The sequence below is a fragment of the Rhinolophus hipposideros genome (genome assembly GCF_964194185.1).
Source record: "Rhinolophus hipposideros genome assembly, chromosome: 2".
NCBI lineage: Eukaryota > Metazoa > Chordata > Mammalia > Chiroptera > Rhinolophidae > Rhinolophus > Rhinolophus hipposideros.
Window position 1 is genome coordinate 51,541,370 of NC_138048.1, and position 14,504 is coordinate 51,555,873.

At 53.6% G+C, this 14,504-nt stretch overlaps 1 protein-coding gene across 13 annotated transcripts in view; it reads right to left on the reverse strand.

Moving 5' to 3' along the window:
• Nucleotides 1-6,502: 6,502 nt before the first annotated feature.
• TNK2 (tyrosine kinase non receptor 2) overlaps nucleotides 6,503-14,504 on the reverse strand; it is a 37,719-nt gene continuing 29,717 nt past the window's right edge. For 5 of the 13 annotated variants that reach the window (XM_081076707.1, XM_081076706.1, XM_081076702.1 and 2 more), the window contains exons 10-16: nucleotides 12,957-13,151; nucleotides 11,481-11,572; nucleotides 10,849-10,893; nucleotides 8,822-10,176; nucleotides 8,626-8,721; nucleotides 8,339-8,466; nucleotides 6,503-7,299 (exon numbers count right to left, since the gene is read on the reverse strand). In XM_081076707.1, the coding sequence (XP_080932833.1) occupies nucleotides 7,293-7,299; nucleotides 8,339-8,466; nucleotides 8,626-8,721; nucleotides 8,822-10,176; nucleotides 10,849-10,893; nucleotides 11,481-11,572; nucleotides 12,957-13,151 (1,918 nt within the window). In that variant the 3' untranslated portion in view covers nucleotides 6,503-7,292. Of the gene's footprint in view, nucleotides 7,300-8,338; nucleotides 8,593-8,625; nucleotides 8,722-8,821; nucleotides 10,177-10,848; nucleotides 10,894-11,480; nucleotides 11,573-12,956; nucleotides 13,152-14,504 lie in introns of all 13 variants that reach the window. The other 8 variants (XM_081076709.1, XM_081076708.1, XM_081076705.1 and 5 more) reach the window with 5 other exon arrangements.

Genomic DNA, 14,504 nt, shown 5'->3' on the forward strand with positions numbered 1-14,504 from the left:
CCAATAAACACTCCAGAGGACAGCTCACAGCCAGATGGGACCCTGTGAAATGAACAGTGGGCTGCTGACTGTGGGCACGCGGAAGAGGCAGCCTGGTTGGAGGGCTGGACATCAGCAGCAGCACTGCCAGCAGTCTCCGGACAGGTGGAGAGCCAGGCTAGTGAGGATGGATGACAAGAGCCACATGCAAGGTGCTGCTCCTCTGAGAACAGGCTGCCAATACCCTGAGAAAAGGTGCAGCCAGGACAGAAGGTGCTGGTGTGTGGAGGGAGAGCCAGGCCCACATCACATGCTTGGAGAGAGGAGAAAGGCAGAAATCCGGATTCCTAAAACCAGTGAAACCAGGTCAGAGATGACATTCCATGTCATGGGGTCCAGCAAAAGGGCAGTTAGGATAACAAAAAAAACAAACAGCACAATTAAAAAATGGCAGATAGACCAACAAACACATGACTAGACGCTCAACATCACTAATCATTAGGGAAATGCAAGTCAAAACTACCAGATACCAGCACATGTTCATTAGGATGGCTGCTACTTAAACAACAACAACAACAACAACAACAACAACAAAACTGTTATAGGTATTTTACCACAATAAAAAAATTGAAAATTGAGCCGGTTAGCTCAGTTGGTTAGAGCACCCGTGGTGCTAATAACACCAAGATTGCTGGTTCGATGGATCCCGCATGGGCAACTGTGAGCTGTGCTCTCCTTTAAAAAAGAGAGGGAGAAGGAGGGGGAGGGGAGGGGAGAGGGAGGGGGAGGGGAGGGAGAGGGAGAGGGAGATAAAAAAAAAAAATTCGGCCGGCTGGGTGGTTCAGGTGGTTGGAACGTGCTCCTAATGCAGAGATAACGGGTTCGATTCCCACATGGGCCAGTGAGCTGCGCCCTCTACAGCTAAGATTGTGAACAACAGTTCCCTGAGTGCCGCTGCAGGCTACAATGTGCCACCAGGAGCGGCGGGGCTGACAGCCATTGGCAGACAGCCCGCATAAGGCTCATAATACCAGCATGGGCCTGGGAGCTGTGTCCTACACAACTAGACTGAGAAACAACCAGAGTCCGGGGTGGGAGAAGACGGGATGAAAAAAAAAGAAAAGAAAATGTATAACAGGAAGCCATTTTGCAATAGAACAGAATACAGAACTTTCTAAAAAAATAGCCACAATCTCATCACTCAGAAATAATCGATTTTAATATTAATTGAATATTAATTGAACTTTTCAAAGGACGATTGGATTGCTGTATTATTTCCCATTCTGTGTTTGAAATAAAGTATATTTAACCAATCCCCTATTATCCCTTATTGATGGTTTCCAATAGTTTACTATCATAAACACTGTTGTGATTAAATTCCATGTATATATTTTTTAAATGAACTATTCAAAAAAGGAGGTAGATAGGATGAGTGATGGATCATTGGGGAGCACAGCCCCTGCTTGGAGAGGACCAGAGGCTCCCAGGAGCCAGGAGGGCACCCAGCACCCACCAGCTCTTTGGGATTAGAGGGGAACTACCTTAGTTCAAGGTTTTACGCACTTTATTGCATCTTCAAATCCCAGAGGAATCTTGGTAGAATGAAGTTCTAGTCAGTAGGTCCAGGATGGGGCCTGGGATCTGCATTTCTAACAGGTTCGCAGGTAATGCTGATGCTACTGGATCTCATGCCACCCTTTAAGAAGCACAGCCCCAGGATAAAGGGTGAGCACATGGGATGGGGCTTGTGGTGAGGCCGTGATGACAGAACCACAGATGTTTCCCTCAGAATTTGGTTCAGTGGTTTGTAAAGCTCCACCTTGTCTTAACTCACAAAGATCAGCAACAGAAGGAGATTCTGTCCACCTTGTCCCAGAGGTGAGAAGGGAGATGCAAAGGAGAAGCCATACATCCCTGGGGGCCATCCTGGTGGTGGCAGCAGGAACAAAGTGAGAAACCTCCAAAGGGGCAGCTTCAGAGAAGACAGCTGGACTGGTGAGCATTTCCCCACCTGGAGAGTGCATGTATTTTTGTTTAACTTTTTATTGTGGAAAAGGTTCATTCACCCTCTTAAGTCCAGTAGTACAATGAGCCCTCATATCCCATCACCAGCTTCAACAATTATCAACTCATGGCCCATTTCCTCTAACTATCTGGACTACTTTCAATAGATCACTTCATTCAGAAATATTTCAAAACATGACTCCAAAATATAAGTCCTCTCTTTAAAAACATGTATGTTTTGTTTCAGTAAAGGAGACAAATATTTCTGGAAAGCTATTTAGCAATGTTTGTTAAACTAATTTGTCACAAAGTAAAAATGTTAACAAAATATAACATGTTAAATAACAGAATTTCTATACTTCATTTCTACAGAATGAAAAATGTTCAGTGTCTAAATATCCTTTGAGAAGATAAATTTAAAGATATAGAAAACTGCTTGTGTTATAAAATATTAAGTTAAAAAAGGGAGGTTACAAAACAGTACAAGCTGGATGACCTTATTTTTACAAAACCATGATACATATAACATATGAAGTTGGACAATTAAGTTCATGAACTCATCCTAGAAAAAGTGCTGCATACCTCATTGCTGAATATCACTACGGTCACCTTCGAAGTGCTCCCCTGGGGAAGCTATGCACTGATGCCAGAGCCTAGACCACCCTTCAAAGCAATTTTGGAACTCTTTTTCTGGAATGGCCTTCAGAGCTGTCGTCGTATTACCCTTGATGTCCTGAATGTCATCTAAATGTTTTCCTTTCAATATTTCCTTTATCTTTGGGTAAAGAAAGAAGTCATTGGGGGCCAGATCAGGTGAGAAGGAAGGGTGTTCCAATACAGTTATTTGTTTCTGGCTAAAAACTCCCTCACAGACAGTGCCGTGTGAGCTGGTGCATTGTCGTGATGCAAGAGCCATGAATTGTTGGCAAAAAGTTCAGGTTATTTTCGTCTAACTTTTTCACGCAGCCTTTTCAGCACTTCCAAACGGTAAACTTCGTTAACTGTCCAGTTGGTACAAATTCATAATGAATAATCCCTCTGATATCAAAAAAGGTTAGCGACATCCGTGCAACAAGTTTGTAAACTTAATTGCCAGACCTCGTATATGTGAACAGGAACAGAACTGGAAGAAAATTTTTCAAAATTTCAAGTAGCTTTCTGGGTAATTTTTCTCATTGTGTTTTCTGACTGTTCCAATTCAACAATGAGCATGTATGACAATCATAACAACATTAAAAGAAAAAGTGGGGCTTCCCAAGGGCCACTTGTATCATCTCGACTTTTCACCGGCAAGTGATTGCGTGCTCTCCCTTAGCCCACAACATTCTCCCAGGTAGCCCACGGTTTCTTTCCTAGGTTTGGGAGTGAGTGGCCTCCTTCAAAGCCCCCCACCTAGTTCCTTTTCCTGGCATTAGATCCTAGCTGACCTCCGTTTGACTCCAGATGGTGGGCGAAGCTGTTTCCTCTCCTCCCAGCTTCCCTGGGATGAGGCCCTTTAAGCACCTATGGGCCTGGGCCAGCAGCTTTTGGATTTAACTGCTTTATTGGGCAATGATTTTACACAATCTTATCCCTCCCGATGTTAGCCTGAGACTGCAATGCCACACGCTGCCAATAGGTGGTGCTGCCTAACACAAAAGCACTTGCCTAGGGGTTCTGAAGACCCGGGATCATTAGAGTAATTGCCAGAGAGGACAGGCTGACGCGGCATTTCTACATAAGGGCCTGGGGACACATTTACCAGCTACCGTTATCGCTATCATCACCACACAAGAGTTGTTTCAATACCAAAAAGGTAGGAAGACAAAAATCCCAACAGTCCTTGAAATGCAATACATTTCAAGAAAAACTCAATTGTGTGGTTCATTTTGTCACCTTAGGCCACTGAAAACTTGACCCTTAGACCAGCACGGGCCCAGGACTGGCCGTCAGGAACCCCTGTTCTAGCCAAGGATTCCAGGAATTGGTGGTCCCTCTATTCCCCAGGTTCAAATTTCTGTAAAAAATCTGCTTCAAATTGCGAACACCTGCGTTCCCAGGGCGCGGTGAGACGCGCGTGCTGGATGTTTCCTCCACTCTGGCTGCAGTGCAGCCGTGAGCCACTTCTAGGCAGAGCCGTCTCTTAAAAACACAGATCCTATCACATCATTTCATGTTCTCCTGTTGTCTCCCTTTGTCTACGAAGTCAGAGAACTCAGCATTTCACACCAGCGGCTTCATGAGCCAGGCCTGCCTCACTCACCCCCAAACGGCCGCAGAACGGGCGAGAGCCTCAGAGCAGCGCGGACAAGCCAGCGCGGGCCTGCCATAGCTCTGCACGCGCAGCTCCCTCCGCCTGCCATGCTTTCCTGCCCCCTGGGCTTCCTAGCAGGTGACGATGCTCCCCCTCCAAGCCAGCACAATGTCATCTCCTCTGGGACCCACCTCCTCTGCTCTCCAGGCACCTGCCATATAATGACCATCCTCTTCCTGTAACGTCACAGCCCCGGGGGACACAGACTGTCTGTTCAACTTGTGTCCCGCACTTCAGGGCTTGACACAGACGAGGGCAGTCCAACCTCTGTCAGCTTTTTCCACATCCTCCCTGAATAGCTTTTCAATACACCCAGGAGATGCTGGCAAAAGCTGGCAGGCTGATTAGAAGTGAGAAAAGCAACCGGAAACCCTGGGGTTTAGGAAACCGTGTGTCCGGTAAGAAAGGTACATTTGGTTTCCTGATTCCTTAAGGGACACCCACATGCTTTGGTGCTCTCCTTACAAAATAAAAAATCTTTCTGGAGTGTATTAGCTCTGCCATTATTTACCCAAAAATGACATTTTTGAAAATGGAGTTGAAGACGTCCGTGGTCTGTAAATAGGAATGACTTTATAGCAAAAGAAGTTTCCCCCCAAAAAATTAAGGGAAAAATGTGAGAAGACTCTTGTATACACTGAGTTGTGGTCAGTGTATAATGTAAGCTATTGATTGGTAGAAACAGGCAGGAACATGAAAAAATATATGATTAGTTCGAGTACTTATATGGCTCATGCACTAAGCACAATGTTTTACCCATGTGCCCTCATTTAATCCTCACGCTTGTTCTTCTGTAATTTAAACAGGAATTACTCTCCCCCAGTTTATAGGCTCAGAAAGGTTAAGTAACTTTCCCCAAATCAAACAGTTGAGAATGGAATTCCAAGTCTAGCAGCAATATCCAAAGTTGACTTAATATTAACTTTTTCCCTTTTATATCGTATTTGACTACTTTTAAAATCGCAGTTAAATTTAATTCCTGTCTTAGTGAACAGGGTAGTCAGGACATGTTGGAACTGAAGGTTCCAGACCTCCCAGGCCTCAGGGCTCACCACACAGATGAGCCCGGAGCCACAGACACACAAAGGAGAGGCCCAGACCCATCCTGAATGGCCTGTTTTTATTAAACCCAAGCCATCAGCTTACTTATGATTTACCTCTTTTCCAAAAATTCAGATGATCATATGACATAAAGCTCAAAGAGGTAATTTCCTTGATCCAGTAATTTCCTAAAAACTAGTGAGAAACAAATAATCTAACTTTTTAAAATGGGCCAAGGTATTAATAGGTAGCTCATAGAAAAGGAAATATAAATGGCCCAACTAATCTTTTTAAATGTTCATTCATTCAAGAAATGCAAATTAAACCCGCAGAGACACCATTTTCCACCTGTCAGACTGACTAAAACCAAAAAGCTCTGTAACTCATGGAAAGCCCTCACCAGTGGCTGACAACTGGCATAACATCTTCTAAGGAAAGCAATTCAGCAATGTCATTATTTCACACACTCTTTACAACTCAGGAGACCCACTTCTGGGAACTCATCCTTCAATTGCATATAAAAAATAACCCCCACACACCATTTATTGCAACAGTAGTTGTCATTATAAAGTATTGGAAACAACCAAATTATTGCTTCATCAAAAAGAGCCTCGTTAAATAGATTATGGTACATCCATACTTCCATGCAACCCTAAACAAGAATGGGGACGCTCTTTCAGTGGCTATGAACTTTTCAAAATACTGTAAGAGAAAAAAAAAAGAAACACACGAGAAACTGATGGCTGTCAGCCTCTGGGGAGGTAGGCAGCTGGGGTGGGAGACTTCACTCTATATCCTTTATAGAGTACCTTTTGAATTTTGAACCATGTGAAATGTTAGTTATTCAGAAAAACATTAAAACACTTGTATATATTGAAGCCTTCCGTGTTACTCAAGTTTCTGGCTTAGCTCCAGCTGACTTGCTGTATTCTCTCCTGCAGTATATCCTGCCTTATGGAATTCTAGAACAAAAACATGGCTGCTGTGAGTCAGTGACTACATCTCAGCCCCAGAAGAGGAGAGACCCCTTAGAACCAACCAGGCCTGCACTTCCTCCTTCTGTCCACAGGTGGTGCTATGGGGCCTGCTGCCCTGGGCACAGGGTGGTAGTGGCTTGGGGGCAGGCACCCTGGGGCCTCAGTCAGCTGACCCAGAGGCAGAGAGACACAGGCACGCACAAGTAAGTAACATAAAATAGAAACTAATTTTATTTCTCTGGAAGAAGCAGGAATCCATAATTGGGGCAGCAACTTTGGCAACAGAGGCTGGTGGGAAAACAGAACAGCACAGGGAAAGAGTTGGGTCAAAGAGGAAGCACTGGTGTCCCTCGAGGGCAGCTGCCCCCTTGGTCTCCTTCCAACCCTGGGGCCTTGGGCCCTGGTCCCTGCCAGAGAATTATCTGGCACACTTGCTCTGCTTCCTGAGCCACCTCAGGCTATTTCCAGGCACAAGATCCTAAGACCAGCCAAGTCCCATAACATGTCCACGGAGAGGCCACAAGTCACACTCTGTCCAACACCCCAACTGCCCACCAGGGGCTTCCTGGAGAAGGGCCCAGCCCTGTGCTGGTCCACCTCTCCTTGTGGCCAACACAACTCCAGGCCTGGGGTCAAGCCTAGCTTCCCCGTCAGCAGGACTTGGGGACATATTCCAGCCACAGGCCCCGCCAGGGTGGAGCCAGAGGCAGGTCAGCTGTAGGGGCCATGAGGCCACCCCCAGGCCTGCCTTCATGGGGCTCCTTCCTGCACCTTGACTGGGTGCACCGAGGGCTGAACCGAAGTTGCAGGGATGGCGCTGGGTGAGGGAGGGAGGCAAGGCGGGGCTCCCAGCCTCCTGCTGCTTTGGCCCCCCCTCTGCCACTGGAAGCAGAGGGTGGCAGCAGGTCATCCAGGCCTGAAATGGGCATCCCCGCCCTTGTCAGATGAACAGGCTCAAGTTATTCCTTCAGGGCAGACCCTCTGGCTCTCCAAACATCTCAGCGCCTAAAGGAGAAAGAACCAGAAAGTCCCTCCATCAACAGTGGCCAATGCACTAGAGTATGGAATGTCCAGCGTGGGAGGGCCTCTCAGTGCCGGCAAATCGGTTGAAAACTGGTAGTTCTAGGCAATAATTTTGGAACCTAACCATCCTGGGATGCCTTTTTGTCATTACTTTAAACAATGAAAAACAAGAGACCAGCAGGAGTGTGTATTAGTCTCCAAGGGTGACAGGCACAGTAAAGCCTAAGTTTATTTGGATGCAAATTAGCGAGAATTTACTAATGGTGTCCTGTGAGGTGTGACAGAGGCATCCCTAGTTATTTCGCGTCTATGCAGCTGGCACCGTCATTCATACCCATTTTACAGATGAGGACCCGGAGAGGTAGGGACACAGGCAGACGCGGCGCACGAGCAGGAGGCTGGGCTCCGTGTCGGGCTGCCTGCTGCCACAGCCCAACTGCTCTGAAACCCCACAGCCCACCAGGGCCTCTCCAGGGACGATGCTGGGATCTACCCATTTCACCACTTTTTGGCTTGATAAAGCCTTCACATACCTGTATTTATGCCACATATCACTATGTTATTTATATAACTTATTTTGTTATATATAGGTTACATTTAAATTTTTTATAGAAAAATACTGGATTTTTTTTGGGTTAGCCATTCCTTTAAAAAGGCATTAAAACTGCTATTTTAAACTGAACTGCCATGCAGAGGTGAGAAGTATCACAGGGTCCTGGACCGTGGCTCCCTGGAGGCTGCTCAGGGTAGGTACTGTGGGAGAGGCTTGGGAAACAAGCCCCCTAGAACCGGAGGGACTCCAACTGCCTCTTTTACTCGTTAGTGCATTTGAACCAAGTGGCTGAAAGTCTCAATAAATGCACTTTGGAGAGACTGTTTTCACCCAGAACTGTCTGCGTGCTGGGCCTGAGCCCAGCTCTTGGCTGGGGAGCTCGGGGCCTCCTGCTGTGCGGGGCTTCCGCGGTGTGGGACTGTTTCCCTGCCCCCAGGACAGGAAGGTGGCAGGGGAGGGCTTACTCACTTGTGCTGGGCCGAGCCACAGGGGCCCAGCAGGTGGCAGCCAGCCTGCTCCAGGTCCCAATCGAACATCTCCAGCACTTTGTGGCACTCGCCTCGCGGCCGCAGACCCAACCCAAAAAGCTGCTCCACCTGAGGAGCAGAGGGTGGTGCCATGGGACACACTGGGCCCAAGGGGCACCAGGCCAGGGCTGGGGCAGAGGAGAGCCCGAGGGGATAAGGAGGGGAAGAGAACAGCAGAACCAGTCTTCAGGGTCCCTGAAAACCAGAGTGAGCAGGAGGTGGTGGTACCTTCAGATACTGGGCAGCCCTCTGCACGCTCCAGCCGTGGCTCTGCAGGGCAGCCTGGCACTCCTCTGTGGTCACCCCATGCACCATGGCCTGCAGCTGGGCACACCCACCCACCCGTCAGCACCACCTGGGCCCACTCCTCTGTGGCCCCCGGGCCCCTGCCCCTCTGCCCCCGGCAGCCAGGCCTGGTACTCACCATCTGGACCTTATCTGCTGGCCGCGCAGCCTCCGGCCCATCCCCAGGGCAGGCCCTCTGTGGCAGTCGGGCAGTGGCCCTCAGGGCTGGTGGCCGCGCCCCTGGGTTGCTGTTGTTGGTGGAGAAGTTGGCCTTGGGGTCTGGGACAGCCTGGGGCATGGGACGAACAGTGGCAGTGGGGGCAGCAGGGGCTGGGGTGCTGGGTGGGGGCAGCAGGGGCACAGGCAGGGGGGCTGGCTCTTCGGGGCTCTGGGCCTCACGCAGGAAGCGCTGGTAGCGCTCCAAGTAGGGTGGGCGCTCAGGCAGCAGGTAGTAGTGGGTGCTGCTGACCTTCTTGCCGTCTCGGACGATGGGCAGGATACAGGGCCCGGCCCGGGGGCCAGGTGCCTGGATCACCTGGGGTGTGGCGTACTTGGGGTCTGAAGCGAAGCTCTGGGTGGTGGGCATGGTCTTCCCAGGTGAACTTGAGAGCCAGGGTGGCAGCGGGGAGCTGCCACGTGGCACCAGGGGGCTGGGGGTCCTTGAGCTTTGAGGGGACACAGGCTCCCGGGGAGGCACCAAGGGAGGGGAGGCAGGTCCAGGCCACCGCCCTGTCTCCTCCTCGCCTGACAGGGCTGGGGACAGCTCGCCACGTGGGCGCACAGGCCTCGGCGGGATGGGCACCCGTGGGGGCACCTGCGGCCTGTCGTCACTCCCCGGGCCGGGTGAGGAGCCCAGCGAGCGGGCCGGGACCCGCAGGTGCCGCATGCATTCCTGCTGCAGCGCCTGGAAGATCTCCTCGGTCTGGGCTGAGGTGGGCAGCTTGCCCCCTCCCTGGGGCGGGAGGAACAGGTTATCCTCCACCGGAGGGAGGGGAGGGAGGAGCCGCGGCTGCTCAGGCCCAAAGGTGTAGTCGGTCTCTCCCTGGGTGGGGCCGGGCGAGACTCCTGCGCCCCCCAGGGTGCTGTTGATGGAGCAGACCTCAAAGTCGTCCTCGTCTTGGGCCACTTCGTCGTAGGCGGGCGGCGGGGGCAGCGGGCGGGCATCCCAGTCCACCACAGGAGTGGGGTGCAGGGGCCGGGGCAGGGCCCGAGTGGGGCTCTGCGGCGGGGTCTTGTCCAGCAAGGAGCAGGCATCCATGGCGAGCTGCGCCAGTGAGGGCGCACAGGGCCGTGGGGCCGGGACCACGGGCTCCTCGCCGAAGTCGATGAGTGTGACCTCGCCGTTGCCAACGCGGCCTGCCTTGGTGCCCGGCACCCGGGCCGATGGCTTTGCCAGCCACAGCCCACGGGGCAGGCCTGGCTTCCGCAGCACCAGCCTCTTGAACTCACTGCACAGGGGGTCTTGGTCCTCGCTCACAGGGTCGTAGGTTGGTTCTGCAATGGAAGGGAGACCCCGACAGGGAGGCGGTGTCAGGTAGGAGGCCCAGAAAGGTGGGGGGTGGGGAAAAAGCCAAGTGTCCCCACCAACTCCCCCGGAGATCAGCCTTTACTGCCAGGTTCTCAGTGCACACTGACCCCATTCACACAGCAGGGCACAGCTAGCTCCCTGCGTGGGGGGGTAAGCCCGTCTCCACCTCAGCTAGAGCAAGCAACTCTCCACACCACCTGCCTCTGACACCCCCCTTCCATCCACAGAAGACCCCAAATGCCCCTGCCCCTGGGCCCGGTTAGTAGCCCTGCACACCATTAGTGCAGGCGGGGGCTATGGGCAATCCCCCACCATCTAGAGCAAAGAAGCTCCTAACCCACCGTCATGGAAGCCCAGCCTCTTCAGGTCCCAAAAGGAGTGAGGCAGGCCAGGCAATGGTGGAGAGAGGCAGAGGTGGGCTCCAGGACCACACAATTGCTCCAGAAGCCCAGCCTCTTGGGGGGTGGGGGAAGAGGCAGGCATGCTGGGCCAGGTCAGCAGCAAAAGCTCACAGCACACACTGGCTTCCCCTCCCACCCCGCGGGCTATGAGGACTGTACCTTCCAGGAGGAGAGAAGGAATGAGAGGAGAGAGGGGCCGGGGGCAGGGGCCAAGGCACCGAGCGCAGCCCCACTTACTCTGAGTGAAGATGGCAGGCTGAGGTGGGCGAGGTGGAGGCTCCCCTGCAGGAAGGCCATGCAGAGAGTGGAGGGGGGCAGAGCAGAACAGACAAGAGGACAAGGGAGGAAGAAGACAAGGCCAGACAAGAGGGCAGAGCATGGAGAGAGAGAGAGAGAGAGAGCGCGCGCGCCGTAAATAGGAGCGAGTGAACGTACAAACCCAAGAGCAATGGGAAGCAATGGGGCGGCAGGATGGGGAAAACTGTTCCGGAACGAAGGCCCAGGACCCAGGGGGTGGATGAGGCTCCCAGCCAAGATGAAGCCTGTGGGGTGGTTTTGGCTTGGGAGAGGAGAGCAGGATTAGAATGGGTGAGGAAGGCCAGGCTCTGAGCACGGCGGGAAGGAGGAGGGTAGAGAGAGCTGAGGAGGGCAGGCCAACGCAGGGCCCACGGAGGATGCCCACCTCGGCGGATACAGCTGGCTCTCTTCTTCCACCCCACTCCCGGCTGGAGCCAGGGACACAGCTGTCCCCCTGCTGCACTGACCCAACTGTCTCAGAGCCAGGTCAGCCGGCTCAAGGTTGGCCTGAGAAGACAGTGCCCCTGGGCAGCCAATGAACTTGGGAAAGCCCTGGAGTTGGGGGCTCTTACTTTTCACCCTTCCCAGATGCTGGGTGGGGCGGGAGGTGCTCAGTTCCACGCTCAGCAGGTCGGGAGGGTCCATAGGATTTCCCAGGTACAGTCTGCGGGGGGAGAACCACGTCAGAGGGTAGAGGACCAGTGGGGAGTGGTGGCAGTGAGGAAACCTATGGAGGAGATGCTGGGCCTGTCCCCTGGGGTCAGGCATCCAGGGACCACCTTGCCCAAGCCCCTTGCAGATATGGTCTGGAGCACAGGACTGCCAATTCCCGGCAGCTCCTTTCTGTGGAGCTAAGCTGTAACCAGGGGAGGGCGTTGTGGAGAGGGCAGGGAAAGGACTGCTGACTGCAGGTTGAAAAGCCTAGGACTGTAGGGGCTCCAAGAACACCCTACAAGACACAGCTAGCCCTCTGCCACTCCCGGCAGCAGCCACCTGCTGGCACACTCTCTTCTCTCCTGCCAGGCCCAGAGGCATCCGGCTACACTCCCCAGGCAGGGTGGGCAGGAGACATCCTTCTGCCACACTGCCAGGGGTTTAGCCACCCGCCCTGCTCTCAATTCACCCTCAACCTCTGTGCTGACTGTCAGGATTGGGGCCTTAGTCACAGGCTGATTAACGCCCAGAGGAATGGGGCTGGGCTGGCCACGACACGCCAGGAGCAGGGCAGAGGGCACCAGGCCTCCTTCTGGAGGGTGTCTGTGCTCTCCTGCCCCAACTCTCGCCAGCCCTCACCTGGCTCTTCTGAGCAAGAGACACGTGGGCCTCCCTCCCACATGTAAGTGTTCTGGTGTGTGGGGGCGCGCAGGTGAAGGGCCAGCGGCACCACACCAGCCAGGCATGTGTCAGAAGTCAGAGGAATAGCGCTGCCGGGAGCCGGCCCCCTGGGGCCAGCACAGGGGCCTTGAGGCCTGGTGTGAAGAGCTGCCAGGTGGAACCCAGGGGCAGGGCACCCAGGAAGTGACTAATTCCTCTCCTCTGTGTCCTCCCCAGATGCCCCTCAGTGACCTCATCCTTTCACTTAAAGGAGATTGAACACGCCTCCAGGATACAGAGGGAGCAGGCAGGCGGGGTGCTAAGCTGCTGCCTAACATTCGCTCTGAAGTTTCCATACAGGGAGCTCTTTCTGGGCCTTGCACCCCTGGGCCTGACCCGGCAGGTTCCCATCTCCCAGATTCTGCTACTTCCAGCAGAAGGGAAACTGCTACTCAAATGCTGGGGATCATGAGAAAAGCTCTCCCACTGAACTGTTTCGGAAGGCTGTTCCCAAGTCCATTTCCTAAGGCCAGTGTGCCAGGGGAGCTTCAGGCTGCAGCCCTTGGGGGCCTTTCCCCCAGGTCCATCCCTTGAAGCTCCTAACCCTGGTTCTGCCTATAGGGAAAAGTTGCTGGGCAATGAGAGACCCTCTGTCCCCCAGTTATGATGGGACCTTGGAAGCGTAAAAGACCTGCATGCCCGGGGAGGGGCTGTCGGCGCTGCCCAGTACTCACTCATCGATTTTGTCGGGAAAGCCCCAGCAGTGGCGGGGGTCACTGTCGCCATGCCCCGTGTGGATGAAGCTATTCTGCAGAGGCTGGCTGATGTCCTGGGCCGACAGGCCAGCCACGGAGGTCACCACATTGCGAGGGAAGGGCCCCACACACAGCGTCCGAGTGTTCTGCCCACGCCACCAGTAATTCTCAGCCCTGCCCAACAAAGATGACACGGTGAACACCAGGGCGTGGTGTGACAGCCCCAAGGAGTGGGGCCCTTTCCACACTGAGCTCTGTAACTATGATGTCTAAGCACCTTGGCAGAAGGGACCACGGGGGCAAAGGCCCCAGGACCAGGGTGGGCGATCATGCCTGCCTCCTCCCAGCAGCCCCCATGACCTGCCACTGCCCCAGTACAGGGCCCCGCGGTTTGCACACAGCCTGTAAGCTACCCAGCTGGGTGAGACAGCTTTTCCTACAGCTTACAAATAAGGAAACAGGTTCCAACAAGTGACACGACTTGCCTACTACAGTTACCAGAAAGATCGCAGCAGACCCAGGTTTCAAATCTAGTTGTTAGGCTGGAAAGCCACTGCCCTTCTCACAGTGCCACCTGGCCTCCCTCCTCCCAGGGCAAGGCCTGGTCCCGGGCCCCTTCTGGCCACCGGGTTTCACTCTTCAGCACAGTTCCAGGAGTTGTGAGGTTCAGGGGCCCAAGGAAGACTCATCCAGCCCTCGCGCTGGGCTTAAGGCCAAGCCCTCCCACTACAACCTATCTCCTGAGTGCAGCTCTCATGCACTTGGAACCACTCGGGGCAACCCACGCCTTCATGTCATCAGTTTATGTTTCTCTAATACCTTCTACTAGCCCCTCACAGGGCTGGGGGGACCCTCACCCTTGCCCCATCCACCTCCTTGAGAGGAGCGTTACTCCCGTCTTAAACAAGGGGTTCAGAAGGGAACCCAGCCTCCCAGTGTGGCTGGGCCACCAGCTCCTTGTTTTGACCCCACACACAAAACCTGTTATGCAGCCTAAGCCCCCTGGGGTGGCGGGGGGGTCAGGGCGGGCAGGTGAGCAAGAAAGAACAGAGAGCCTCCTGGACACCTGGAACAGCAAAGGCCAACAGGCTGTCAGGCTCCTGCGTCTGCTGTGGGCTCTGCCCCCTGCTGACATGGGCAAGACCTGGGCTGAGGCAGAGGTGGTGACAGCCTCATGCTGCTGTGGTAGACACGTGTGGCACCAAGCTGCATGCCCTCACTGTCAACCCCCTACCCAGACGTCACTGCCCACAGCCATGAACGTAAAGAAAGGTCTCTTCCCGACTGCAGCTAGCCCAGAGGGATAGGGGGAGGCTGGAGGCTGGAAGAAGGTAGCGAGGCCTGAGTACATGGGCCCTTCTCTGGGAGGTGATGAGGCCCACTGGGGCATCGTGACCCCCAAACAGCCTGTTTCAGAGAGGGAAGTCGAACCCCACCAGCACAGCAGTCCTTGGGAAGCTGAGAGGTGAGGATGGCAGGGCCAGGAGCCCAGCCTCCTTGTAAACAAGGCCGCTGAGGGCCCACCAC